The 27,573-nt window shown below is 43.1% G+C and overlaps 1 protein-coding gene across 1 annotated transcript in view; it reads right to left on the bottom strand.

Annotated features, from left to right (window-relative positions):
- Nucleotides 1-655: 655 nt before the first annotated feature.
- The window catches only part of LOC117459528 (sorbin and SH3 domain-containing protein 1), a 37,947-nt gene continuing 11,029 nt past the window's right edge, over nucleotides 656-27,573 (bottom strand). The window contains exons 11-28 of the mRNA XM_034100354.2: nucleotides 26,637-26,672; nucleotides 26,369-26,471; nucleotides 25,009-25,123; nucleotides 22,655-22,738; nucleotides 17,303-17,352; nucleotides 15,232-15,410; nucleotides 12,028-13,437; nucleotides 10,759-10,823; nucleotides 10,420-10,590; nucleotides 9,320-9,366; nucleotides 8,693-8,807; nucleotides 8,370-8,495; nucleotides 8,051-8,245; nucleotides 7,371-7,874; nucleotides 6,220-6,315; nucleotides 3,745-3,797; nucleotides 3,524-3,630; nucleotides 656-2,398 (exon numbers count right to left, since the gene is read on the bottom strand). Of these exons, the coding sequence (XP_033956245.1) occupies nucleotides 2,331-2,398; nucleotides 3,524-3,630; nucleotides 3,745-3,797; nucleotides 6,220-6,315; nucleotides 7,371-7,874; nucleotides 8,051-8,245; nucleotides 8,370-8,495; nucleotides 8,693-8,807; nucleotides 9,320-9,366; nucleotides 10,420-10,590; nucleotides 10,759-10,823; nucleotides 12,028-13,437; nucleotides 15,232-15,410; nucleotides 17,303-17,352; nucleotides 22,655-22,738; nucleotides 25,009-25,123; nucleotides 26,369-26,471; nucleotides 26,637-26,672 (3,524 nt within the window). The 3' untranslated portion in view covers nucleotides 656-2,330. The remainder of the gene's footprint in view (nucleotides 2,399-3,523; nucleotides 3,631-3,744; nucleotides 3,798-6,219; nucleotides 6,316-7,370; nucleotides 7,875-8,050; nucleotides 8,246-8,369; nucleotides 8,496-8,692; nucleotides 8,808-9,319; nucleotides 9,367-10,419; nucleotides 10,591-10,758; nucleotides 10,824-12,027; nucleotides 13,438-15,231; nucleotides 15,411-17,302; nucleotides 17,353-22,654; nucleotides 22,739-25,008; nucleotides 25,124-26,368; nucleotides 26,472-26,636; nucleotides 26,673-27,573) is intronic.

Here is a 27,573-nt window from a genome sequence, read left to right as displayed (position 1 = left end):
TCTCTCTCTCTCTCTCTCTCTCTCTCTCTCTCTCTCTCTCATATTAGAGAGAAGGCAGACATCTTTACAGGTAATGTCTCCACTCCAACTCTAGCCCCAAAACCATCTCGATTGATACAGTAAAAAGCATTCCAGGTAGGAGGAAAAACCTGCATTTTAGGATTTTGGGGTGAACTTTCCCTTTAAAATAACACTTAGCAATCACCATACAAAAAACTGCATCCCTCTGCAAGCCTGAGCAGGTCGTAACACGTGCTAAAACTGATTTGCAAGTGCTATTTGACAGCTCTGCTATTTGACAACAAGGAATTTGATGAAAAAAGGAGCAGAAAAAAACAATGGCTATCATCTTTCGGACGTGATGGTGCAGGATGTGGGAGCTCTGTTCTCGCAGGAAGACGGCCCTGATGCTTGCTTAAAGCTAACGGTGGCTAACATTCAGGCGATGGCTGATAGTGTATCATGCTCCAATTTGATGGATTTATACAGTGCATGCTGACCTTATTTTTGAAATTATTCCACTAACTGTATCCAAGTCATAACATATGAAAATATGTAGCCATATTTGGAAGGCCTCTTAAAGTTTTCTGTACACATTTACATAGCTAAAACATACAATCTTGTCAGTAAGGGCATGGTTAAAATCTCAAAATGCTTAAAACAAAAATCAGTTTTTTTATTTTCAAAGACACCTTTTTGGCTTTACTTAAAACATGATTTAGTTCTTTTTGTGATTAATCTACTATTATGTTGTTCGGTGGAATCTCCCTAAATGACCAAACAGAAAGTTAAGTGCTACCACGCCTGTCTGTAGTTGCGTTGGAGCAAAGCGTTTACCACCAGCTACCTTACAGGCTTCACCCATCAGCAAACACTTCTATTAAATGACAAATAAATAGATTCTGAAAATATAGGAAGTGCACATAGACGGTTTCTCTTCACTTTTATCAGACATGCAACACAGTCCTGTATTTGTGTTTGCTGTGGTTACTTGGAAAAAGAGAAGCTAAAATCCCACTTTTTAAAGTATTAATCGTAATATATAACAACCCTTAAATAGAAAATAAAGGCAATACTGAACTGGTATCTATAGCTTAAGGTTACACCGAGTTGTAATGATTGAGATGTTCTGAAAATACTGACTTCTTGATGATTCATGAAATGTAACAGAAAGTAAAAGGTCATCAAACACAAGGCTGATTATTTAAACTTCAAGAGGACACTCATTTTAAAGGGGACCTATCATGCAAAATGCACTTTTGTACGTCTTTTATACATGAATATGTGTCCCCGGTGTGTCACCAAGTGTCAGAAAACACAACCCTCTTTCCTTTCCTCCATACCCAAATCTCTAAAAACAGGGCTGCAACGGAGCTGATACAGATTTGAATTTTTCTGACGTCAGAAAAGGGGTGCTCCGCCTATATGGGCAACTCTCCACCTATCAGGGGAATGAGAGACCGCTCGAAAGCGCTGGAGACGCTGTAGTACATATGCCAGGCCTGTAAGTGGCGCTGTAGTCTGCCACAAAAGCAGAATCAGCCCTTGCAAAAACAGGGCTGGAAAAGAGCAAATAGAGCGAAATGAGGCATGGCTAAAATGCATGATCTGTTTGGTATTTTGAAAAAAAAACCGTCACAGACATGTTTTATATGGGTATGGCCCTACAATATATGTTTCAAATATAGCATGATAGGTCCACTTTAATTAATTTTCTCAGATCTAAAGTAACATTTCCTGTTGGACACATATATAAAATTCATACATATATTGATCCAAACACTGTAGGTTTTCTTCTGGAAGCAGAGGCATGGTTTGTACATCATAATAAACACCTCTGTTCCTGAAAGGTAGCTCATGACAAACAGCTCCAAACAAACGTCCCATAAAATTACATTCTGAATCCTCCCAAGTTGCGTTCATGAAATAAGATCCACTCTTTAATCCATACTCTGCTCTGCTGCCGGCCTCCGGACTGACGTGCTACGTGAACACTCGTACTGTATATTAGATGGACAACATGGAAGCTATTATCTGTACAATAAAAGCTACTTTATGGTAGATTTTCACGGAGAAATTCCACATGTGGAGACGGATTATTTCTGTCAAGAAGTGTGTAAATTGTGCTCAAGGTGTACACCGTGCTGAGGTCTAGGCAGTGAGCGGCCTCTCTCTCCGCCCCTCTCCGTCTGACATACCTCAGGCCGAACCGATCACTTTCCCAGACAAAATGGATTCGCCCGCCTAAATGACTTTGCTAACCAACAGCCATGCGCGATAGTAATGACTTCCAAAGCTTCAGAGGCCACCATGTGTTACAGCCGATATCTTTACAGTTTCACCTCCTTCACGTAATTCCCGGGGAAAGTCCCAAACAGTTTCGTCCTCTTTGAGGTACCTGGAGAAAAAGAAAGAGAAACATGGGTCAGGCAAAAGATAGTAAAAGGATCTTTTTCTCAGATTTAATAAAACGTTTAAACTGGTTATTATACAGTGTCAATTGCACACTGATGTCCGTCTATATGACCAACACAAGCTAACAAGATCATCAGCAAGAAGATTGGCTACTACTATTCAGATATTCTAAATGCCTGTCACTGGGTCAGTTTATAGAGAGCAATACATTACCAGTGAAAGGGACCCTATTATGCTAATGTTCAGCTTTAATTATTGTATTTTGTGCTTCTATTGTGACATATCTCAATGCTTTAATGTGAAAAGCTCTTTCTTTTTCTAATAAGGCCTGTGTTGCAGCACCTTTTTCACCCTCTATGGAGAGAAATCTGTAGGATTTTAGCCTTTGTAGACCATTTACATGCATACAAACCTATTTAACACACCACAGGAAAGGGTAAACCCCAAAAGGTTAAATGAGTCCCCTTTAAAAGGAAGCAGGAGGAGATTTTTCATTAGGGATTCTTATTCTTGACATTAAATATTTTGGTTATGGCTGTTACTGGGACAGTTCCGGCAGAGATAAAAAAAAAAGGGGGACCATGAGAGAAAACAGATAGAGAAAATTGGGATTTGGAAGGATTCAGAACCATGTCTTTTTTCCACTAGATTGGTATGTAATAGGTCTATTTGATTTATGCAATGAATTGCGAAATGTGGTTCTACATCAATATATACATTTAGTTGGTTACTTCAACAAAGAGAGCTAAAGCTTTAAAGCTTTCACCAGGTGAAGATCTTAACGACACATCCAGAGAAAACACTTCTGATTTTGAACACAGGGGGAGTCAAGATCAAAACTACATAAAAGTCCCTTTGGTTGCTTTAGGCATTTCTAAAATTAAGTGCAAAGCCTTATGTACATTGCACTCAATCCTGTGCTGTCATTCTCTAGAAACCCTATATGGAAGGATGTGACATGGTGAAAACGACTCTACTTCTGCCCTGAGCATGCACACGTGTACAGTCCTTTGCTGTCATTCAGCAGAAACCCTATACAGATTAATGTGACACAGCGAGTGTAACTGCGTCTCTGAGGAATGTTTCCCGAGGGCCTGCAGGCACATACCAACAAACCAACCGTCATCGCACTTCTCCATGACGCTGACGAGATCTCCCTCATGCAGCTCCAGCTCGTCTTCATTCTGAGGAACGTAACTGTACAGGGCCTGGAAACTGGAGCAGGATGCAAGGAAACATGTTGCAAAAATGACAAATCATAAAATGTAAAAACTGAAATTAAATAACAAAAAGAAACATGTTGTGTAAGTGAAATACAGATGTACTCACATTCCACAGCTCTGACGGTTGGGCTCCGGGCTGCTGCTGTGGGACAGGGGTTGCTGGGAAATGATGAGAGATTGTTTACTGGGGTGGGGGTGCAGTCGATTGACAGAGTCATGAGGGTGGTGGGACAGGTTGCTGCAATACCTCACCGAGGTCTCAGCTATATTCAAGATCTCATTACACACTGCCTCCTAGTAGGTGAAGTCGTCAGAGAAAGACAGACAGCGGCCCCAAAGGAGTCCAGTTAGGAGGCCCCCGAGGTGGGGGAGGTGAGGAGTTAGAGGGGGGGAGGGATGGGGGCGAAGGGCGAGACAGGAAGGTAGGCCAGTAAGTAGCAAGGCAGAAAAGGAAGTGATCCGTTAAAAGCCGGGAGAGAAAGCAGAGGAGACGTTGGTGGAGCCCAGGAGGAGAGGCATGAAAAGAGCATGTAGACAGGAAACATGAAATATTAGTTCACTTTTTTACAGGATACCATTCATTATGAACATGCAGTGTTAGGGGGAATATGATAGGTACAGCTTACAGGAAATAGCTTGGGTAAATATACTCATGGAAACTTTGTCTGTCCATTCAATATGAAGCTCAAATGAATAGCCAGTTAGATGAGCTTAGCATACAAACTGAAAACTGGTGTACTGTAACGATTTGCAGTTTAACAGGGAGTTGTGTGTATGGTGAGTGCCAATGTTGCAAACTAAGCAACTTTTAAGACCCTTCTAGGGTCTTTCATGTTTAGGTGTGTAGCAGTTAAATCCAATGCTTTTTGTAAAAGATAAACAAACAGAAAACCAATGAACATGTTATGATCATTTCAAAACTATAGTGGCACTGATAGTTGAATTCTATAAAATATGGACAAAAGCAAGGTTAGCTGTTTCCCTGTTTTCAGTTATGCTAAGCTAACCACTACTTCCAGCTTTGTACTGAAATACAAAATGAAGACGACATAATGGAAGTTAAGCAGGGTTGCCAACTCTCACGCATATGGCGTGTGACACACGCTTTCACTCTCAATCTCACGCTGCCCAAACTATTCTCACTCCAAAACAAGAATACCGAAGACTAGAAACGGTTTTGAAAACTGTTGTCACGTAGTGATTGTCTTCTCAATAGAACATCTTTGATAATGTCTTCTGGCCAATCAGAATCAAGATAACGGCGTGGTGTTGTTGCAGGAAGTCCCGACGGAGAATACTTTTGCTGTAGTACATCTATATATACATCGATATAACATTACGTGTTGATAGAAATCAACACGTAATGAAATGAGACCCCACGGTTTGATGATTGATAGGTGTGTGGGCTGTCTTTCATTTTAACACACAGAACAATGGGGGCTATCCACCCGTATTCACAATATAAAGTAATTCACACAGCCTCTTCCCTCTTCTCTCTGTTGCCCCTTTCACACCAGCGCCTTTTCAGCTCCGGCTCGGAGCTGGAGCCTGAAAAGCGCCGGGTTTTCCTGTTCACACCGCAGCGGCGCCGGCTCTTAGCTCCGGAATCCGGTTCATTTCCAGCTCCAAAAAATTGTCGGTCCAGAGGCAAGAGCTTTGGAGCTAAGAGGTGACGTCGCTTACGTCTCTCTTACGTCGAGGCGTGCAGGAAACTAAACCCACCTCCCCTGAACATGGGTCGACTGTCATGCCTGCCTACAAGCAGTAGTGCTTATAAACACACTTTATAAAGGAGCAGCAGGTTCAGCTTTCAGAACAAAGTAACACAAAACTAAAATGGCATTCATTTTTTTAAATATATCGTGGAGTAATAGATTTATTTATTTTTCTTCTCAAGAGAGGACCAGAATGTGTGCAGGGGTTGGGTTTTCAGCATGTCAACTCTTTCACCTGTGGGGAAGTTGCAGGATTGGCTCCAGGTCGCCCTTTTTATTTACTACAAGACACATGTGCCTTTTTGTTTCATACAGTTCAATTTGGATTGAGACAGGGAAATAATCTAAACCTCACGCGTGGCGTTTCACTGTCAAGGGGGCGATATAGCGTGTATGTAATTACATTGTAAATACTGACTTAGGCCCCACCACTGTATGGTTTAGCCCTACCATAGATTACCCAACAAAAATACTCCGGAGCCGATAAGTCAATGAATTGCTTATCGCGACAGGCACACAATAAAACAGTGGAAACAAAGATATGTTTGACTTTCATTAGTGAAGGAAACTGTGTGCCCTTTATAGTCTGTGTCCAATATTATGTATTTGTATACTGTATATTATAGGCTATATGCTAAGGTCCCGTTACTGACACGATAGCAGTCATTTCGTGCGCATATGTGTAATTAAACCCATGATATCAAAATCTCACTCCAGCCAGGTACCCAAAGTTGGCAACCCTGAGTTAAGGATGATATGAGTTATATGAAAGGTGATGGGTTAAATGGTTATTATACAGATTATGAAGTCATTTAGCAAACTACAAAATACTTAATATTTAATAAGAAAACTCTGCTCCGCCTTACCGCTAACGAGTTGACATTGTTGTTGTCTTGGATGTCAAACAGCATCACAGGGCTTCTGGAGCTGCGTCCATGATGTTCAGCCTCATTCCTCACAAACTGCAACACAAAATAAGTCAAATCAGCAAGGACATTACAAAATAAAAGCTTTTCTCTAAAGCTCCGCACCATGTATCCACCTGCTGTAAACTTCCAACACAGTCTCACGGCATTTCGTGTTATAGTCACGAAATTAATCTATTGATTCGTGTTCACCAACACGATTTCTCAATTTTTTTCGTGTCATACAGAACGATATTAAAAGAAATGTAAATAATAACAATAAGAAGGAAAAACAGATTTAAAAAAATATAGATGTCAGTATTCTGAGCCATTTATTTTCCTCACGGACGGCAAAAAAACTCCGACATTATACAATTTAAAATAAAAGGGTTAGGCTTAGGGAAAGATATTGAGTAAGAAATTTTTTTTACGAACCACAGCTTCTGGTCTTCCAAGAAAAGGGGGAAATCGTGTTGTTGAACACGAATCAATAGATTAGAATAATTTCGTGACTATAACACGAAATGCCGTGAGACTGGGTTGATACTTCATCATACTTGAGCTTACAGACAGGTTGCATTACCCTGTAGGTGAACATTTCAACCTCGCAGCAGCTTTTGAAACACAAGCTAACATGTGAAACCTATAAATACTAACTAATAAATATGTCACTGTCCTAAATAAACTTCCAAACTCCAATGGCATCACACCTCTTCAAGGCACAACAACAACATGCAACCAAAGACTGGATTTTATGAAGAGGAAGACACTTGAGCTCTCAAATAAATCCTTTTAATGCCAGAAAAAGAGCTCCTATTCCTCTTATAGCTAAGAAACCTAAAACGTACAGTATATAAACACTGAAAGAAACTGTAAAACACTTGCATGTTAGTAGCGAACACTCCATAACAACAACATGCAGACTTGCAGCTTTACGCCGTGTGCTTATTCTGTCTCCATATTCATCCTAAAATCAACTTCTGGTTACATCTAAGAGTTAGTCCAATTTCCACACACAGATATCAGCTTCAGTACTTCATCAAACACCTTATTAGAGAATTACACTGTGGCCAAAGCCCATGATGCAACACTGCACACCATGCAGAAGATACCTCTGCAGGGCTATTTCGCCTGCTGCCCGGGGCTGCGTGGCCCCTGTCCCCCTCTGTGCCGTCCCCCTCTGTCAACTCCTTCTCCCCCCTCAACCAGCCCTCCAGCACCGGCCCTCCGCAGGGGCTTATGCTGGGACGGAAGCGAAGAAAGTCCTCCCCCTGAGGCGGGGTGAACGTGAGGAAGGGAGTGGTGGAGTTGGGTCTGGGCGGGTAAGGCGGGGGGAGAGGGGAGGCGGATGGGGAGGCCATGGGTGAGATACCGTATGGGCTGCCGCTGATGAGGGGCACAGGGCTGGCGGAGTAGGGTGGGGGCAGGTACTCGCCGCAGCGATATGACACGGTGGGCAGCGGCGGCAGGGGAGGGGTGGGTGCGGTGGGGGGGCTCCCGCCTCCCACAGTCAGGGAGATCCACTCAGAGGAGATAGCGTGGACCTTGGGGGACACGGAGCGGCGGGGGGAGCGAGGGAGGGGCAGGGGGGAGGTGGTCAGACGATTACGGTACAGCTTATAAGAGCAACGTTGGAGGAGATGGAAACGAAGAGGGGATGAGAGGAAGAAAAGGAAACGGAAGGTGAACAAATATTTAAATTAAAAAGGGGGGGGTCATGGTGAACATAGAAGAGAATTCACAGATTCACAGATTTGATTCCCACTCTTAATGTACCCGTAGGGTTCCTTACCTGAGGGGAAGCATTCAGGCTGCGCTGCGGCGACTGGCTGACAGGAGGGTCCAGGTAGTCCACGCCATTTTTGATGCGGGGTCGTTTGTTCACTTCTACGTATGTGACGGGGAAGATGCCTTGGCGGTTGGTGCCAGCGATTTTCCCTTCATACCAGTTTTCATCAACTCTGCGAATCAGCGTGATCCTCTCCCCCTGCAGACGCATATTTGTTGGTTGAGAAACATGAGTAACAAAGGATAAAAGCATCTAGATGTATACAAACATCCTGAGAGTTCCTTAAATGTGTTTCTGATTTCTCTTCTTCCCCCCTCCACACCTTTCTGAAAGACATTTCCACCACCGTGTCCCCGTTGAAGTTGAAGCGTGCGAGAGCCTCTCCGTATTCCAGTACCTGCACTTGGGCACTTTTCTTTGGCTGGGCCTTCTCTGTGGGGGGAAGGAGCTGAAGAAAGCAAGACATAACGCAAGTGATTACTGAGTAAGAGAATCAGAAGAGAACACATTGTGCAGTAGAGTGATTATGCAAGACATCTCCAACACTGCAATCGGGTAATACAAATGATATCTATGGTGAAATAAATGTTAATGATGAACTGAGAGAAACACTATTTAAAAAACCTAGTTGCTCTTCTTACATACCTCTACGTAACTCTGAGGGAAAATGCCAACTCTTCCGTGGTGTTCCCCTTCATACCAGTTTTGATCCACCTGTCGAATAATGAAGATGATGTCTCCCTTCTGAAACGGTAACTCCCTAGAAATGTTCCAAAGAGATTAGTTGTAATGAAAAAAGGACCATACAGTTTTACGTAAAAGTTAAGCAGTCCCGGCGTCGTATTTGCACTTTGATGCTACTTAGATACTAAGGCAAATCCAATACATATATACCTCAAACACATGTGTTATATTGAACATCTTTGATTGGCCCACATATAAACCAATCGCTATTCAAAAGACATCACGCAAGCAAGTTTGTGTGCATTGCACTCTGAGTTCTTCTGAGTTTGGTGATTATGATTCTTCTATTCTGAACAGTGATTTCCTGCGATTGTATGATCTAGCATAGTTTGTCTGATGTAACCCCGCATATAAGATACATTTTTAATACAAGACAATCATTATTTCTGCAAGGTCTGCACAATTGTAAAATCTACTAAAGATGCTCATATAATAGCAGCATCTTAAATACCTTTAGCTGTCATGCAATGACACTCAACATCTCTGCAACAACATTTTCTTTGGTGAGGCTCTTGAAAGATTACTCACTTTAGAGTTTCTGCTCTGAAGTCGAAGCGAGCCATAGCTGGAGTTCTCTGAAAAGATATATAATAAAAATGATTCACTCACTTAAAATGTACGACATCATACCTGTAGATTCTATTGTTAAAATCGTAAAGTCAGTTTAAAGACTGAACCCTATTATTCCATTACACCTTTGTCCCTTTTTGGATGTTTGTGTATTGGGAAAAGATTTTCAAGGAATGTGTTGTGAGCTGTAAACCTGCCTGAGTTGTCCTTCCTGTGCCCCGTGAGAACATTACTATTCTCACGGGGCACAGGAATGAGGGGCTTGTGACTGACTGGGTTACTTGTCCTCTGGAGCATGTCCAGTAAGAAACTACCGGGGGTTGTTTACTGTGAGACCGGTCTGCCAAGGGAGCAGGCACACCTCAGTAAACACAACAAGGTTGCAACTGATACCAGTGACATAGAAATAGAAAAATAGAGTAGAGAGTACTTTTTGTGTGCAAAACAGACATTTGCAGACATTTGTCTTTTTATCTCCCACACGGTACATTTAAGCTGCAGTTTGTAACTTTAATAAAGCTTTTTGGTCATATACTGTATGACCAAAACGGTCACTACATTCTGACTATGCTGAGGTAAATCACCTATGTACTAAAAACAAAATACACACATTTCTGTGTGGATGTCTTGCTATACACTCATTTATTTATTGTCTAGTGTTCTATATTTGAAGACGGGGGATATTGAAGTGTTCATGAAATGGACTTTACTGTCTCATGTTGAAGCTGTATTTGATTTTTTTGAAAATATTGGGGACAATGTAAAACACAATCTCAATGGTGAGGACTAAATCAAGGTTTTAAAAAAAAAGAAACGGCTAAGATATGTATCTGGCAAACAGTAGTCTGGATATTTAGTGATAAGTTCACCAACTCATATTTAGATTTCCATCACTGCTCTCCTCCCTGTGAGCTTTTGACCCAGAAGGGAAAGCCATCTGTGTCTGTAGGAACCCCTCTGCCAACCCCCCACACCCGGACTCACACGCAAACTGACCAAGCATCTGCTGCTGTTTTCCTGCTTACACAAGGATAAGAGACGGCCCTGCTGTATTGTACCTCTACGCCTGATTTCCTCTTCTCCGTGTTATCTGTGATGTTGAGCAGGTCTCCGAAGCGCTCGTTGGTGATGAACTGGTGGTGCGTGGGGACATTGCCTGTGTGTCGCCTTGACGCCGTGTCGGCCTCTTCCTGTTCCCGCTTCAGCCGCCGCTGCTCCTCCAAGATTTTCTGTCAGGAAACCAGACGGAAGTGTTTGTTCCCTGCAGATATGGGTCTCCTCTGCTCTTTCATTCATTAGACACACTCTTTGTTACGTATAATAAATGATTTCCTCATTCATAACACAGCTCTTTTGAATAAAGCATCGTCAGTGGGGTGTTATTTAGGAAAGTTTACCTCTTTGTCCCCATGACGCCTCCGCATTACTTCATCCTGGCTCTCCCCGAGAACTGGGGAAGAGTCTGAAACAGAGACAGAAAGAAGATTACGCTGTGAAGATTTTTACTCTATCGGCAAAAACATCAACAAAAACAAATGTTTTCAAATAGAAGATGATGATATTGCAGTCAACTCCTTAACTCAGATGAAAAAAACAATACAATAAATACAACTATGCATGCCTTGAATGAACAGCATAATCTCAAAAGAAAAGCACACACACATCCAACAAGCCAAATGTATTCCTGCATGCACGTAGTAATGAGCACAGAATGATCCGATGTGTGTTCATGGAAAAATAAAATGCAGGAAAGGAAAATATGAGACCTACTGTGTCTAGGCCAAAGGAAAAACATGACATTACTGATCAACCAACCATCAGTTAGTTTACTGAAGTTTAGCTAGATATCTCCTGACTTAATTTGTCCCCCACACAACCAAAGATGTTTCATTCTGTTCCCTAAATAGTAACTATCAATGGCTCAGGTTTGTGTCTGATGCGAAAAGATATCCAATCAGGGAACATCCTGTCAGGCTAAAAACAAACGTTTCATGGTGAAAGAATGAAAGATGGCAGATGTAAGTTGTTCCCAAAACAGAAAAATAAAAACAGATACATGGTGAGACATCAATTTGAGAGAGCGTATGCAATGTTATATAGAAATATCCCGCTTAAACATTACAGAGGAATGCTCGGAGTTTAAGGCAAAGCTTTTACAATTTGACGTAATGAACAAATGACTCATCGTAGATGTTAAAGAAGGCAAAAAACACTTCCCATCTACTTTTATCTCACACCGTAATGATGCAATAAAACAGATTTGCAATAAAACACAATTGCTCTGTGTCGATGTAATGCTTACGCAGGCACTAGCACTCTTGCATACAACTCAAATCTGAGGTCACCAGGAGATATATACATTACCAAAAGCTGCCTGAACCTCCTACAGTCTCTGAGGGGCTTTGATGCGTTTGTGGGAACCGTACTCATTCAAGTGAAAGATGGGAGAGCACCAAACAGCACACGGACACAATGAGATGGAGAGGCTTTCTTGTCACTTTGTAAACACAGCACACAGACTACAGATGGAGGGAGGGGGGGGGGGGGGGGGGGGCAGGCGGCGTCACTTTGTGTAGAAAAAAGGGACACAAGGAGAAGAGAGAGTCGAGATAAATGAGAGATCACAAAAAGGGGGGGAAGAGTGGTGAAGGGATGGAGATAGCAACCTCTGCGGTGAGCGGCCGGCGGCTGCAGGAGGTTCCCGTTGGCGTCCAAGCCCTGCCCGTTACTCAGATGGTCCGTGGGGCTCCCCTCCCCGTTCCCCAGCCTCTCCAGGACCTCCAGGGAGGACAGGCGCTGGGGGATCAGGGGCCTGGGCTCGGGGGGAAAAGCGTTGGGCCTCTGGGTGCTCGTTGTCACCTTGGTGGCTAACAGGGTCCTACGACTTTGGTGGGATTGCAGGTTCTTCCGTAACCTGAAAGGGGCGGGGCCCATGAGCAGGAGGTTCCCGGGCAGCGTGGTCTTCTTCTCCACAGGGGGCGGCCTCTCCTGTTGGCTGGTGGCCTGCTGCCTCTCGTGCCTGAGGATGGTGGTGAAGCGGGTGTAGGAGGCGGGGCAAGAGCCTTTGCATTTGCTGGGTTTGAGGAGTTGATTGCTGAGGTGGTGTAGCAAATGGTGGTGGTGGAGAAGGTTGTATTGCGGAGATGCTGGAAGCGGCATGGAGGGACTCTTTGATACATGTTGGTGGATCAGTTCTGGGGCTTTACTGAGGATCTGCTCGACCTCCTCCTCAGTGTTAGAGGGTGAATCACTCCTGACATGTCCTTCCTGTGAGGAGGTGCTCACATCGCCCGGTGACACGGTTTCCTCCTCACATCTCTTGCCCTCTGCCTCCACTGGGGTGCAGCGGTCCATCTGGGTGGCGTCAGTTACCAAAAGGGACTCCGCTGACACTGCAGAGGCCATGAAGAGCTGGGCGGTGCTGTGGTCGGGGCTGTGGCCGGAGTTCAGGGTGGGCATGGAGGAGGAGCGGCTGGGCGCGGAGCTGGACCGCTGGATGATCATTTCAAACTCGCTGACCCGTGACGACACTGCCTCCCGTGGAATGCCACCCCCGTCATCCGCCTCCGACCTTTCCCCCCCCTCGGCTTTTGACTTCTCGAAAAGAGAGGCCAGGTTGCGGACGCTGCCGTTGGGGCTGCAGCCGGCCGAGCTGGGCCGCTGGATGTGGTGCATGCTCTTGTACAGGCTGGAGAACTCTGAAGCGCCCCTCCTGATTGTGGGGGAAACATTCCTGAAGCGGTCCCCGCACTTTGAGCTGGAGTCTGCATAATGCTCGCTCTCCCTTTCCTCTGCTCCGGAAAAGTCTGTGTCACAGGGCCCCGTGTACAGCTCCTCACAGCTGTGGGCCTTTGGGTGCCGGGCAGCTTTAGTCCTGCTCTCCTGACTGTCACCACTGGGCGGCAGCAGCTTGGGCTTGAATTTAGAGGGCAGGATTTGGGGTATGCAGGCTTTGGCAGCAGAAAGAGGCTTCATACTCTTACACTGGCTACCTATTGCATTACTGGCAAGAACCGATCGACTATTTACAGAGGAGCAGGGGGAAATTATATAGCCATTCCCACCTTTATAATCCACTGGCAAGCATGCAGGACAACAGAATAAACAACATATTAGATTACAATGGTCACAGGATCACACACACTAGAACATAGTCAGCCACATTTGTAAAGTAAAGTCTGAGTTACATTAAAAGTAGATGAGAAGAGAAAGCACACTTGATGCTTTGTGCATCAAGTTATAGATGTTAGACAGCGTGGTGCTGCAGTGAAGAATTATGCTTTGTAAAAATGAAACAAGGGGAAATGTAGTGTCTAACACATTCTTGCAATATCAATATCACTGTTAACAGAAATAAAACAAGTGGAACATAAAGTATTAAAACAGCAATATGCCATGAAATGTGATGTGATGTTGGAGGTCGTATAGGAACACGGACTGCGGTATCAGTACACTTAACAACAAAAGAAAATACAATCATTTAAATCTTTTCTGCGTCTTATTCATATTTTTTCCGCAACATGACACCTGACTGTCCCTCTTTAAGCTCCTACATATATTCTTCTTCTTTTATAAATAAGACAGGCGGCTGCAGCGATAAATGCCCTGTTAATACACTGCTCCCCTACAAAGTCGTAAATTAAAAATGTATCCTGAGTCAATCTGCCCAGTAAAATATGACTGTCAAACCAAAATACTCCCCTGAGTTCCTATATGCAGTCTATGATCAGTTCCTCCCGATTGCACACTCGTCACAGCACCACAGATGGAACCTGGAAGTGACAACACTTTCACATGCTGTGAGACACTTCTGACCCATCTGTCATATCGACCAGAAAAAACACACACTGAGGAAGTAAAGTAGATATACTACAGCACTGCACGTAGGGAGTCTGATAAGCCCTTGAGGACGCTCAGTTCTTCAAAGGACAAAGAATAAAACAGATATTTTCTTAATTCAGGAGCACAAGACAGAAACACATGATGAAGGGTTTGGTTTCTAGCACTTTGGGCAGAATGCTAATAGAGGAGCGTGCTAGTCAGTTGACTGTGCCCAGTGCACTGAATATTCCTACTGTAACTGGTTTAAAGCAACTGTCTTTATACATCTTTTGTTGTGGACATTTGCAACACTTTTTCTCGGAGTGGACAGTTTTTAAAGTGACATCTGCTGCGTGTCTTCCTAGACGTAATGTAATGAGTCCCACTGTCCCTTCCTTTATCTACCTTACACCTCTCCTCCCCCAGCGTTTCTCTCCCCGGCCATGTGCGCAGGCATTCCAGCCCCTGACCTCACTCTGACAGCTGACTTCCTCATGCCTTCCCACCCTTTTTGTCCCTCCTGTTTATCTCACCCCTGTCTGTTTATCTCCCCCGACCCTCCTCATCCATCCCCTCTCTGGCCCTCCGCTCCCTGGCGCTGGAACGCTCTGGAGTCTTGCCCTAAGCCTGCCTAGCGACTGGCGGGTCACAACTGGAGCAAGAGGTGAGGGTGGGAGGGGGGTGGTGGGGGAAACTCTCCAAGGTTAGCTTCCATCGACTTAGCGGGACAACCTCACTCCCTCAGTGAGTTTTCCAAAGCAGATGGTCGGTGCTTGTTTGATGGAAACCAATAATAAATCAAAAGAAGCTGCAGGGGCGAATGAATGCGTCGATGCTGTGAGGTCTGGGAGCAAAAGAAAAATATGTGGATTCTAATGGAAAGGTAAACGGAAACACATGTATCCCTGTCTGAGCGGCTCAACGTGTCCGCTGCTAATTGGTTCTGACTCAGCAGGAAAGACCTTTAATGGCCCGCTGTCCGGTCTAGCCTTCACATCCATAAACATACACACACCTGTTCACTGGCACATGTACGAAGCGGCTCTTACCTTTAGAGGAGGAGGAGCTGGCTTGGCGCTTGTTTAGGGCCCGTAGACCTTGTAAGGGGATGTCGCCGCCCTCCAGGACACTCTTGTAAACATGGCGTTCGCATTCTGGAGCGCCGGGCTCACTCGAGGATGATCCTCCGTCCTTCTCCACCTCGCTGTGTCCAGACTTGCTCGAGGAGCTACAGTGGTGAGAGGAACGCAGACAGCTAGTTAAACACAGTCAAATCCATTCAAAGGAGTTCAGTTACATGTGTTCTATGATAACCACAGGCAGACAAATTGGGTAACAAGCTCTCATATGGTTCTTGTTTAGCATATCTTGAGGTCATTCCGGGCTTAGCAGACTTGTGTTCTGAATAATCAGAAACAGAAAAACTTGAGCAAGAAAAGTGCAGAATTGGGAGGCTGTTGAGAGAAGGCATTAGCTACCGCACATACCTTGGCATTCCAGGGAGGCCAAAGGGACACATTTCTAAAAATATTCTCTGAACATTCCCACATGGTGCATCAGCTCCTGCCATGCACCTGTACAACTGTCAGGTTGACTCTCTTTCACATGCCGCTCACGTGTTGCTCACGCTGCTCCTTTTGTTCGTGCAGACAAACACGGCCGTTAAACTGACCGACTCAGGTATCATCTAAAAAAACAACACATTTTCACTTGCGTCAGGAAATGTATTTTCCAAATGTTTTTTTACATCTGCAGTTTTGCCATGTCAGAGCCTTTAGAAGCGTGCACACATGTATGGATACATTACTCGCCTTGTTCACGACCTCAACACAAAAAGCTCTTTAATAGCTGTGTGAGCGCACGGCTGACTGCGGAGAGCCGTTACAATCATGTTGGTTCTAGGTCACTTTTAAGAATTCACATAAATGCTAGACAGGAAGTCAGCGGAGCCATGCGAGGTGTAAGGACAATCTCTTGGGAAGGTTCAGGTTAAAATGAACTGTAATGTTTATCTGGAATGATGAGGAGCTCATTTAAATGCCAGTGGCTGAGCTTATCACCACAGCTTTTATTGTGAGGCCATACAAACAATTTGCGATCACTAAGCAATGCCTGAAAACACACATTTTTACTTAATTCATTCATCTAATGTCACTACACTGACACATATGGTTTTGCATTTTACAATTTTGATTATATATAAACAAGAATGAGAAGAAAAAAACGCATCCTGCCATAAACATAGGTGCCTTTGAAGGAAGTTAGTTTATGACGTGAGGTTTCCTTTGAGAAGTTGGGTTGAGTGAACTTCCACCAGGAGCCTCTTCCTTCCCAAATTACCAACAAATCAATGGATTTAAAAAAGTGGGATTCTTTTCTCAAACACTCGGCCGCGATGACATAATGATTGTAGCAGATGGAAAGTCCTGAGCAGAAATGGAGGCAGGAAGTTTATGTTCCCTGGGCTGTAGCGGAGACGCTCAGTCCTAAATTCCTTACATTTTATTACGCATTCAAAAATAGAAGATGTCAATCTCATCGGACAAAAACAAGAAAGATCAAGGGCTTGCTGAGCTTTGTTTTAGAAGCAGCCAGCATCCTCTTTCATAATCCAGTTGCCGCTCACCGCTCACCCACACACCCACACACACACACCCACACACACACACACACACACACACACACACACACACACACACACACACACACACACACACGCACGCACGCACGCACGCACGCACACACACACACACAGAAGAAGATAACGGTTTTTAAGTTATACAGCAGCTGGGCGAGTTCCCTCTATCCCAGTGACATCCAGGTTGCTGTCTTTAAATACCTCTCAACATAGCATGCATGCCTCCAACCTACAACTACCCTGCCCCCTTAAAAACACCATGAAATAGAGACAGAGGACACACTGTTCTGAGAGCTTTCTGCCTTATTAACAGGATCTCCTCAGGAAGCAGGAGTCCCCCCGCTGAGGGTGGGCGAGCTCTCCAGGGTGGAGAAATGTCTTGGTGACATTTATCCCCATAACATTCCCTAAATGATCATCAGCATGCAGGAAGTAGGAAGCCAGATTCAAAGTATTGTATTAAAAAAGAGGCATGGACTTACTAGTGCTGCAGGTCGGAGGCTGTTTCCAGGGGGCTGAAAGAGGGGGCACTCTGCAACAAACCAAACAAAGAAGTCATTGATAGATCCACAGGAAGGTCTCCTCCAGCTAGAACAGAGGCAGGCGCATTAGCTATGGTCAGATTCTCTCTTATTTCCCTCTGCGCCGCTCACTCTCCGCTATGGGTTTATGTCTCGAGCAGCCGGGGTTCTGAGCTTCTCTGGACTGGGCTTGGCATGGAGGAGTAAAGCGTGTGTTTTGGCCTGCATGCAAGTTGGAGAAAACAAGCGGCAGTGAGGAGAGTGAAAGGGGGGGGGGGGAGTGGGCGTGCAATCGGTCAGGGGGCGCCCATGCGGGGAGGGGGCTGTCACAGGCTCAGCCAATGGGCTGCTGTCTCGCAGTGAAGCCGTCTCTTTTGTCTGGTATTGAGTCACACATTACCAGTGGACCAGACCGGGGGACAATTAACCAGCTGGTGGTGTAAGCAGGCCGAGTTACACACACACACACACACACACACACACACACACACACACACACACACACACACACACACACACACACACACACACACACACACACACACACACACACACACACACACACACACACACACACACACACACACACACACACACACACACACACACACACACACACACACACACACACACACACACACACACACACACACACACACACACACACACACACACACACACACACACACACACACACACACACACACTGTAGAAACAGATCATAACAATGTTATAAAGACAAAGAGCACACACACATTACACAAAAGGAAATAAGCTGCAAGCATGAAGTGAGTGAATAATGTTTGAATGGACACAAAAGTAAAAGTAGTGCGTGTTTCCAAGCAGATATCATCCTCAAAACACTGGCGTGGTCTCTCAGCATGTGAGCACCCACTAGCATTTTGAATGGTTTAGTGCAAACTAATTTTAGCCCACTGTTTCTGTTGCTCTCCTCTCTTCAGACGTCACAGCAGGTAAAAATAACAGACGTGACACGGGCACTATGAATAAGAGCGCAAGTGTTGTTTGCAAATACGATTGCACAATCCCCATCCCAGCCAGCCTGGCCCTGCTGTTAATACCACATCCACTTCCCCACGGCGCGGCCAAGGCTCCACTTCCACGCACCGATGTCCAGACAAGGAGCATTCTCCACAGCCACAACATGCCTCTGCACTTAGTTGCCAGGGCAGGATGATCATTTATAACCTTTCAGAATAAATGCCGATCTTTACAAGAGCAGAACATCAGGCTGCCAGGTCTATAGTCTCGTCTATTTATAAAGCCAAATGTTCCATGTTGGCTCGGGGGAACACGCCAGTCTCATTGAATAATCTGCAGCTCTTCCTCCTCTTGTATCCCCCCCCTTCAACTGATATCAGGGGGAGAGGATAGTGTCCTCTTGCATCCCCCTGGGTAATTGGGCTTAAACAAACACAGCATCAGTGGAGAGTAAACAGGAAACCAGCATGGAAGGCTCTGGAGTAAAGGAATCTTAATCTGGTTATTTACAAGATGCCTGATTAGTGTCACATAATGAACGTTTTTCTTTATATAAAACAGTTTGAAACGAATCCTACTCTGATGTCCTTTAACATCCCATAGCTGTGAGACACTTTTTAGGAAGTTTATGACATAAAAGGAGGACATAGAATAAAGAGATATGCCAAAACTGTTATCAGATAAAGACACCCATAAAGGATGGACCTCTCTTAAAGCGGTGACACATCGAAGCTGTCAATGGACAAGAGCGCAGGCCTCGGTGAGTCAGTGGAACACCGATGACAACGTTTCTGCAGAATTTCCTGTGCATGTTTCCTAACAGGTGTCTACTCAGAGCCGCTTTCATATTCAAAATAGCGATCATGAGTAGGTCATGGTAACACGAATCTCATTCTTTCCAGACAACACCGCATTTGTGTTGATATGTACTCATGAAAACAAACAGCTCCCCCAGTGTGAAGGGCCTGTTATAGCCGTGAGCGCCCCTCCCCTCATCTCCGCTAAATGCTTAAGGTAACAAGCTAAGTGTGCAGCAGAGGTTACATATGAAAGCACAATGAGCTGGCGGGTTTACAGAGTTGCCTCCTTTAGAATATGTCAGGTGGCGGTGGATGGTGTGTGTAACTCAGCGCTGAGACAGTGTGGCAGCAGCCCCCCGCGTCAGCATGTGCCCGACAGATGGAGTCACTCTGTCGGGTGCAGGGGGCTGAAATGCTCTTCCTGACCGGAGCTATGCGTGGAATTCCAGCTAGCCATGTATATCGATGAGCCTGTGTTTGACCGTAACTGTCACCAAGTGTGTTTTCGGACTTAACCCAGAACTTGTTAATATTAATCAAGAGGACCATTACTGTGATTAATACACACAGGTGTCAGTCTCACTCCGTAGCTATTAGGTGACTGGGAGTGGCCGCTGCTGGACGAGGAATGATGATTTGACAGGAGGGGGATAAAGAAGAAGAGAAAATAGTGCAGTCTTGTTGGATTATCTACTGTGTAATTTACACTAAACTCGCTCTTTAGAGGCATTTAGTCGACAACTGCCTAATTAGCCGTGGGAAACCACGAGAACATGTGTGTCAGAGGAACTGTGAATACTGTCAATATGCTTAATTAGTAGAAGTTAACAGGTTAATAATAAGTTAATAATCATTTTAATTTAGTTGAAGTTACAGTAGTGACAACAAATATGCTGTCTCATTTGTTAGTGGTGAGATAATATACCAAAACATTTAAACTTAAAGGAGTTTACAGACATTTTTATCAGTTTTTTTAACCAGGCAATATGTCTCTACATTATTTAATTTGAGTTGACTATAAAGGTCCTGATCAGAACAAGACCTAACTGAAGAAGAAGAGAAAACAGTCTTCATTTAGTCTTTAGAGTGTTTTTGCTGGTTTTAGTTTACTCAAAAATATTGTATTTTCTATATGAGTTTAAGTTTGTGTCTGTTAGAGGAAAGGTGTAATGTCAAGAAGCAGGTAGCTACATATGCATACAAAATACATTGTTTAAAAACTGTGCTGTGTTTTCTTTTTCAGTAGAGATATGTTATATCAACAAATAAAACTGAAGGGAGTTTACATAGATTTATATGGGTTTTCTTTAACAGGCAATATCATATCAGTTCAGTTTTTCTTATAGGATAATGTTTAGATTTTTTTGATTGCTTATATTTGTAACAACAAACCTGATAAGAATAAGACCTAACTGAAACAGAGCCCTGAAAGGCCTATCCCTCTGTTAAACCACTGAACACTGTGGTCAGCAGCCATATCACCCCTTCAGTAATACAGACTGAGTACCGATATGTCAATCAAACTCCAATGAGCCAGAGTGTCTGGCTGGGCCTTAAGGTCAAATACTGCGCATACCAGGTGCAGCTTTAGAAGTGACTTTGACATTAAACAGGAGCCAGTCATCAAGCCTGGCAAACATCCAGGCTGCCATGAGACAGAGTCCGCCCGGTCGCCTCCACTGCTAAACCTCCTCCACATATACCCTAACCTGGAACAGGAGATCCTGCCTCTGCGTCTGGCTGATGCTAGGACATGACCTCATGTTGAGTTAGTGGTGCCACCTCATATGATCCAGGGTGTGGCGGTGAGGATGAGCAACATCTGCTTGTGGGCGGCCAGCGCCACACTCAGCTGGTGCCGACGAGGCCCGAGGCATGGATTTGGACCAGTATACTGCTGGAACATGCCTGTGCCCGTTTGGGTATTTTGGTTAATAAACCAGATAGCAGACAGGCAGCAATTATTATTTCAAGGCCCTGGGATTCTTTGGAGACTGAAGCAGCCTCTCCAAGTGAAGAGTGACTTCTGAACAGTGATGGACTATAGCTAAGTACCTTTACTCAAGTATTGTACTCTCAAGTAGTAAGTACAGTAACGATTTGTGTCCTTAACTTTATAACTAAGTATTAAACCTTTTACTTCTTCTCCACAACATCTCAGAGGTGAATATTGTAGATTTAACTATGTTTCTTCTAGTAACAGCTTAATTTGATATTTGAAGTCCCCTTCCTGTCCAGTGAAAACCATGGAGCTTATCTCCAGATTTGTTGAGTTTGAATGTTTGTGATAAACTGAAAGAGGAAGTGCTCCTTTATGGGATGAGAGAAATATCCTACTTTTAATCTAAACAATTTGAAATGCCTTTAAGAAGAGTTATGAAAATGCAGGGCTGATTTTCTTACACAAATCCTCAATTGGTACATATGGTATTTGAAGGAAAGTGAAAAAGCTACAAACATTTCATTGAATATGGAGCATTTCTATAGTTTAAAGTACATACAAAAGCTGTGATATTGATCCAAAAACATCACATAAAATGGTAAGACACTGACTGACAGGGTAATTTTTTTAAATATACCTACACAACTTACTACTGCTTATACCTTGGATACTTCGATTAGCTGATACTATTTAGATAATTTGACTTGGATAAGGGTTTAAATACAGACATGGTACTCTTAGTATAGTGTTGTGCTTTGCTTTTACTTTAGTAAAGGATATGCATCCTCCTTCCACCACTGCCAGGCTCTAAGTGTTATGGTGTGTTCGGTAGCTGGCAAAGAGCACATACAAAATGAACAAAACAATGTCTTTCTCTTGGGTGTTGAGTTAACAACATAAAAAAACAGGGATGCCACAGTTGGCAAGAGATACAAGAGCCTGTTGTAAAGAAAATAGGACCGTGAAAAATAGCACTGATCATTTAAGTGATTCTTCATCATGGACACCTACTGGAGTATTACGAATGTTAATCAACAATCAGCCTAAGTAAATATTAGTTATTGAAATGGCACAGATCTAAAGCCACAGATGATGTCAGAGCGTTTTCTGTTGTCTGAGCTGTTGCTCACTCAGCATCACAGACAGATACATTGCTGACACTTTTAAAGAGGTCTAAAATAGATCTTTATAGAACACAACCAGACACAAACATTCTTTTAAATTGTATGAAGGAATGATAAGGAATGAAAGCATCTATATAAAGGGCTTTAAAAAAAAGAAAGATTGCTGATTGCTGAAAAAATAGGGATGCATAAAATCAGTAGGAGTCTCATTAGGTCTCACATGGTAGTACATTTAGTTCAAGAGGAAACACGTTTCCTCTTATACATGCCGTCACTTTTTTGATGTGCTTGAGAAATAAAGACAATATTCAGAAAAATATTGCAAGTGAAGTTGGGAACTGGAGTATCCTTACAGACAGACACAGTTTGTTTAGGCATTATTTGAACATGGATGTTATCACATGCAATGAAATATACTGCCATTTTTAAGACAGCGACCACTTACCCCTTTTTCAAACTCCATGTCTGAAAAGAATTTATACCAAGGCTCATTCTTTACATTTACATCTTCTGGATTTACATCCTGAGTCTAGGGGCACGGCAACGAGAAGAGGAGGAGAGAGACAAAGAGAAGACAGTTCAGACAGGACAGAAAACACACCAAGAAAATGAGAATAATACATATTATTATGTTTGGCTTATGTTTGTACCCAACACCAGAAATGATCAGCAATACTATAGGTGTTTTCATTAAGGAAACTAGCTAGGGATTTTTTTTTACATCACAGTAAATAAAAGGATAGGTTCAAATGTATTAGTTTCGTCGAAAGATTATTATTTATAAGTAATATAAGTAATAGTTTGCTACTTTTGAAAATCGCCTAATGCTAGATGAGGAGATTGAAACCACTGTCGTCTGTTTGATAAATATGAAGCTGCAGCCAGTTGCCAATTGGCTTAACACAAAGACTGTAAATGGGGGGAAATAGCTGTAATCATTAAAAAAATCCTCATACCAGCAGAACATATAATCATATTTGTTTAATCTGTACAAAAACCTGAAGTTCTGTTGTCCCAGTGAGACTGCTAGGCAACCAACTGACACTGAAGGAAGTCCCTTTTTTCCAGCCAACTACAGTAATTGTCTGGCACAAAACTGTAATTTTCACTTTAACAATTCGGTTTTTGTGATAAAACAAACAAAGTCAACCACGTGTTGGTTTCTGTTTCCCCATCGAGAGTCCAACTTGAGGGGTTTCTAAAATGAATTTCAAGCAGTCAGAATTTTTTTTTTCTATTATTCTGACAGGACACTAATGCAGCATACATTCCTAATATTAACAATAGTGAAACATAATTCTACTTAATCCGTGATTAAGATTTAAAAAGGTTCTTTCTTGGCTCATGCTACACCCCTATAGGTTAATTTGCTGGTGGCATCAACCTACTCATGTAAGTCTTAACAAGAAAGCAGATAAGCATATTACCCTAAATGTCAAACCATTCCTTTGATACAATATATACACATTGGTATTTGGTACAAGTACTGTATACACTGTATATTAATAAAGCTACAGATCACTGTACTTGTTTCTCTTATACATGCTAGTAATATGATTCCAAAGTCTACTTAAGTACAAAGAGGGATTTTTTAATAAATGGCCTTAACTTTGGTAGAGAATTAATTTGATTTGATGGCTTAAGCCTTATATTAACCTCGGCTGAAGTTTGAATGCAATTTTGCAACTTTCCTTTAGGAATTGGCTTGGACAGGAAGTCAAATGTAAGCCACCATGAACTGTTCCAATGGACATATGGGTATATCAGGGTAATGCATTAAAAAACCCTGTACCAAGTCAGGGTTAGAACTACATATTTAATGTTTTCATTTTATTCTTACCAACAGGCAAATACTGATGACGACCAATGAACACTACATTTTGAAGATAATCTTAAAATATATATTTTTGTGATGTCCTAAGGTAGTCAGTGCCAACACAACTTGAAGCTTCAGAGAATAAAAATAATAGACCTGACGTAGAAAATGACCGGCTGACGCAACAAGAACACTGACCCACAGTAAGTGAGCTTGTGATTGAAAACAACATTCTTTCATTATTGTGCAGAAGTCCCAGGATGAACTGGAGCGAACGCTCTCTAATGAGTGTGCCACCGGGATCCTGGCTAACAACATCTACTAGCTTGACGCACCAGAGCAGCAGACAAACAATCATTTCATAATCAACTACTTAATCCCAATACTGATCACCTCCATGTCCTATATTATGTAAGAAGGAAATGTGATGAGTGTGTGTGTTCTCCTTTTGGTAATTATAACACTGTAGGATCTTGCCAATTATATAATTATATGTATATTATATTTAACAAAGCTCATCCTGAAGTGACATTTCTCAAGGACACTGAAAAATGTCGTGTCAACTGATTTAGCACAAACTGCTAAGGCTTGCGCTGAAAGTAAAGAGCATTACACTTCCTCTCTATAAACACACACAGGATGTATGTATTGTGTCTGCTCTGGGATCCTCTCACACCGAGCTGCTTCGGCCCAATAACCTTAAATTGAAGAAAGGAAGACAATGGCTATCCCTGTAAGTGATACCCCCTGCTGCCAAGCAGGATCATCTGTCACCGCAACAGGACACCCTTTAGGAATGCGGTGCACATGGTGAATTCAGACTACACATAACGTCGCCGCCTGAGCTGTTAGTGAAGCTGCCACCCGGGAGCTAGGATACAGAGGTGGTAGGTGGGGGGTGTGCATGAGGGCACAGCTTACACAACATGCACACAGAGAGAAAAGTAGAGACAGAGAGAGAGGGAATCAGGCGGCTAACATACCGTTCTCTCCAGCTTCAGCACCGACGATTTCCCTGGCTCGTACTCGAAGATGCTCTTGGGCTCGGCGCGGTACTTCCTGGTGTCTACCTTTTTATCCGGGGGCTCCCACTCGTTCCTGTGGAGAGGCGGGTGTCAGGGAGGGTTGGGGTGTGGGATGGAAGAGAGCCAATCCTTATCAAGTAGTCTCCATGGCAACCAGCAGAGGCTAAGATGGTTTTTTTTGTATTCAAACATGACGTGCGCCCTCATTATCCCCGCTCTCTCTCTCCTCTCCTGTCCCTCACTTCCTCTAATGATGATATGACAGAAAATCTGGTCGAGCCAAATTGGTAATTCGATAAGGTAAACAAGATTGGACCCAGTGACATAAAACAGAGCGTGTCATTTCCTGGGAGAATTTCTTACTGTAACAGGCAGCCAAGGCTAAACGTACTACTAAACAGACTGGAATGAGACTCTTAGATAGGACATCTAACACCTATTCTGGCGTCACAATAAACACTTTCTGTAATGACATTCTTTCTGAGAGTCAGAACATCGAGCAGCATTTACATGTTTCACAATGCCCCCCGACAAACATAACACCGGAGGGAAGAGGAAGGTCAGTCCTCAACATGTCATCTGCAGCTCTAGTGGGCAACAGTTTGTCCTCCATCACCTGTCCTCCATCATCACTCCATCACTCATTTTTTAGAGCAGATCAGTTTGTGTCTGTGTTGACATGTGCATGTGTTTGAGGAGGGGAGAGACTAATCACACCTCCAGCACAAACAACATGCTTGTGAACGCCGCCTGGGACAAAAAAAAACATCAACAACAGGAGGAAGAAGACATGTTTTTTGACCTGCTCTGCACTCGGGCTGTCCTTGACTTAAAGAACACTTAATGTAGTTAACTGACAGAATTGTGCGAAAACAACCCTTTATGTCTTGTGTTAACCAGAGATGTTCTCATAATAAGTCAACAAATATGTAAAATCAAAAACTAATTAAAAAAAGTCGAATAAGACTAAAGTGACCAATTATTCGACTCATTAGCTTAAAGGGCTTCCTAGCACTGTAGGGAAATAAACAATGCAAACTGTTTTTCAAAAGACAACGGTTTTTTCTGAAAGTGACTTTTAGGTCATGCTGTTAGAACATTTAATTACCACCGACATCACAGCCTGGTTTGATATCACTGGAACTCTTTTAAGAAACAGATTTCTCTTCTTAGAGTTATATTCTTGGTGATTGATATCAGCATTCTGAGTTGTAAACAGCTCCTTTCTTTACTAACAATCCTGAACAGCGCTGTGCTTTTGTGTTAAACACCAAAGTGAATGTCATCAGGACGGTTGGAGCAGATGGAGGATGCTGACCTTTTGGCAGAGGGTTTGAGGGAAGAGGAGCGCGTTGGCACAGGCATCGAGCGGCCCCTTGAATCCATCTCGGCATCACTCTTAGAGCGTGGGACTGCTCTCACTGGAAACAGGCACACACATACTGACGGTCATTGAAGCATCAACTGAAATATTACGGATGATTAAGAAGAACGGATTGTGTTTGATTCACGAGTGTCATTTTAGATCATTCTCAACAAATACTAATAATGGATGATTTTGTTTTTGTATGAAAGCCAAAACTCACCATCTTCCAAGTAACCAAAGGGAGTGGGACAATCATCTGAAAGCAGGGGCAAACAACAGCCAAAATGAATTTACAACAATCTGTAATCTGTTACAGGAAAAATAATGAACATAGCCCAAACCTAAATAATTCACAAGGCATTAAAAGCACTCTTTTCCTGTGTTTTCCTTCCTGCCTCACACCTTCCATTAGGCATTACAGATTCATCAAACACAATCAAAGTGTGTCGATTCAAAGCACTTTACTGGAAGCATTACTGAGCTCAAAAGGGATGCAAGCATCGATCAAGGCTCTGAATAAGTAATGCTTTGGACAGCAAAAAGGTCACGATTGCCACATTCAAACTTATCTCTGAATAAGTAATGTATTTCTGTGTGACATAACATTTAAAGGGTAAGTCTCAACTACACATTGTGGTCAAGCTTAGACAAACCAAACTTTGACATTAGTAGATGAAGCTTGTTAGGAGCGGTACGCAGTCTGAAGGTTGTGTAGTGCCTGTAATACCAGACACAGGGCAGTACAGACTAAAGTGCAGGTCTGCAGCAGCATCTAGTGGCCACCAAAGCACGCTACATCCAAAGACTGCTCATGCTCTTGATGATGGCGTTTATGACATGTTTGAAAAATAAAGATTATTCACATCAATCAATTATTTGATGGTTAACAGCAAATACAAAAAAGCCATGAGTAATTGCTACAATTTGTTAAGTGAAAGTAGAATGGCACTACCAGGTTTCGTGCATCATCCTCCTCAACATGACTTATCAATGCTGTAATTAACCAGATAAGTATGTTTGAATCAAGAATGATTCTTAAAGCCTAAACCATTGTTTTGTGAGAGTATGAATTAGAAACTAACCCACAAACGTTGTTGTTAACGACATGGCAAAACATTTAAGGGTTACTCCAGCAATTTGATATGATAATTCTATAA

Source organism: Pseudochaenichthys georgianus, chromosome 15, assembly GCF_902827115.2.
Source record: "Pseudochaenichthys georgianus chromosome 15, fPseGeo1.2, whole genome shotgun sequence".
Lineage (NCBI taxonomy): Eukaryota > Metazoa > Chordata > Actinopteri > Perciformes > Channichthyidae > Pseudochaenichthys > Pseudochaenichthys georgianus.
This window is presented reverse-complemented; position numbering and strand designations above follow the sequence as displayed.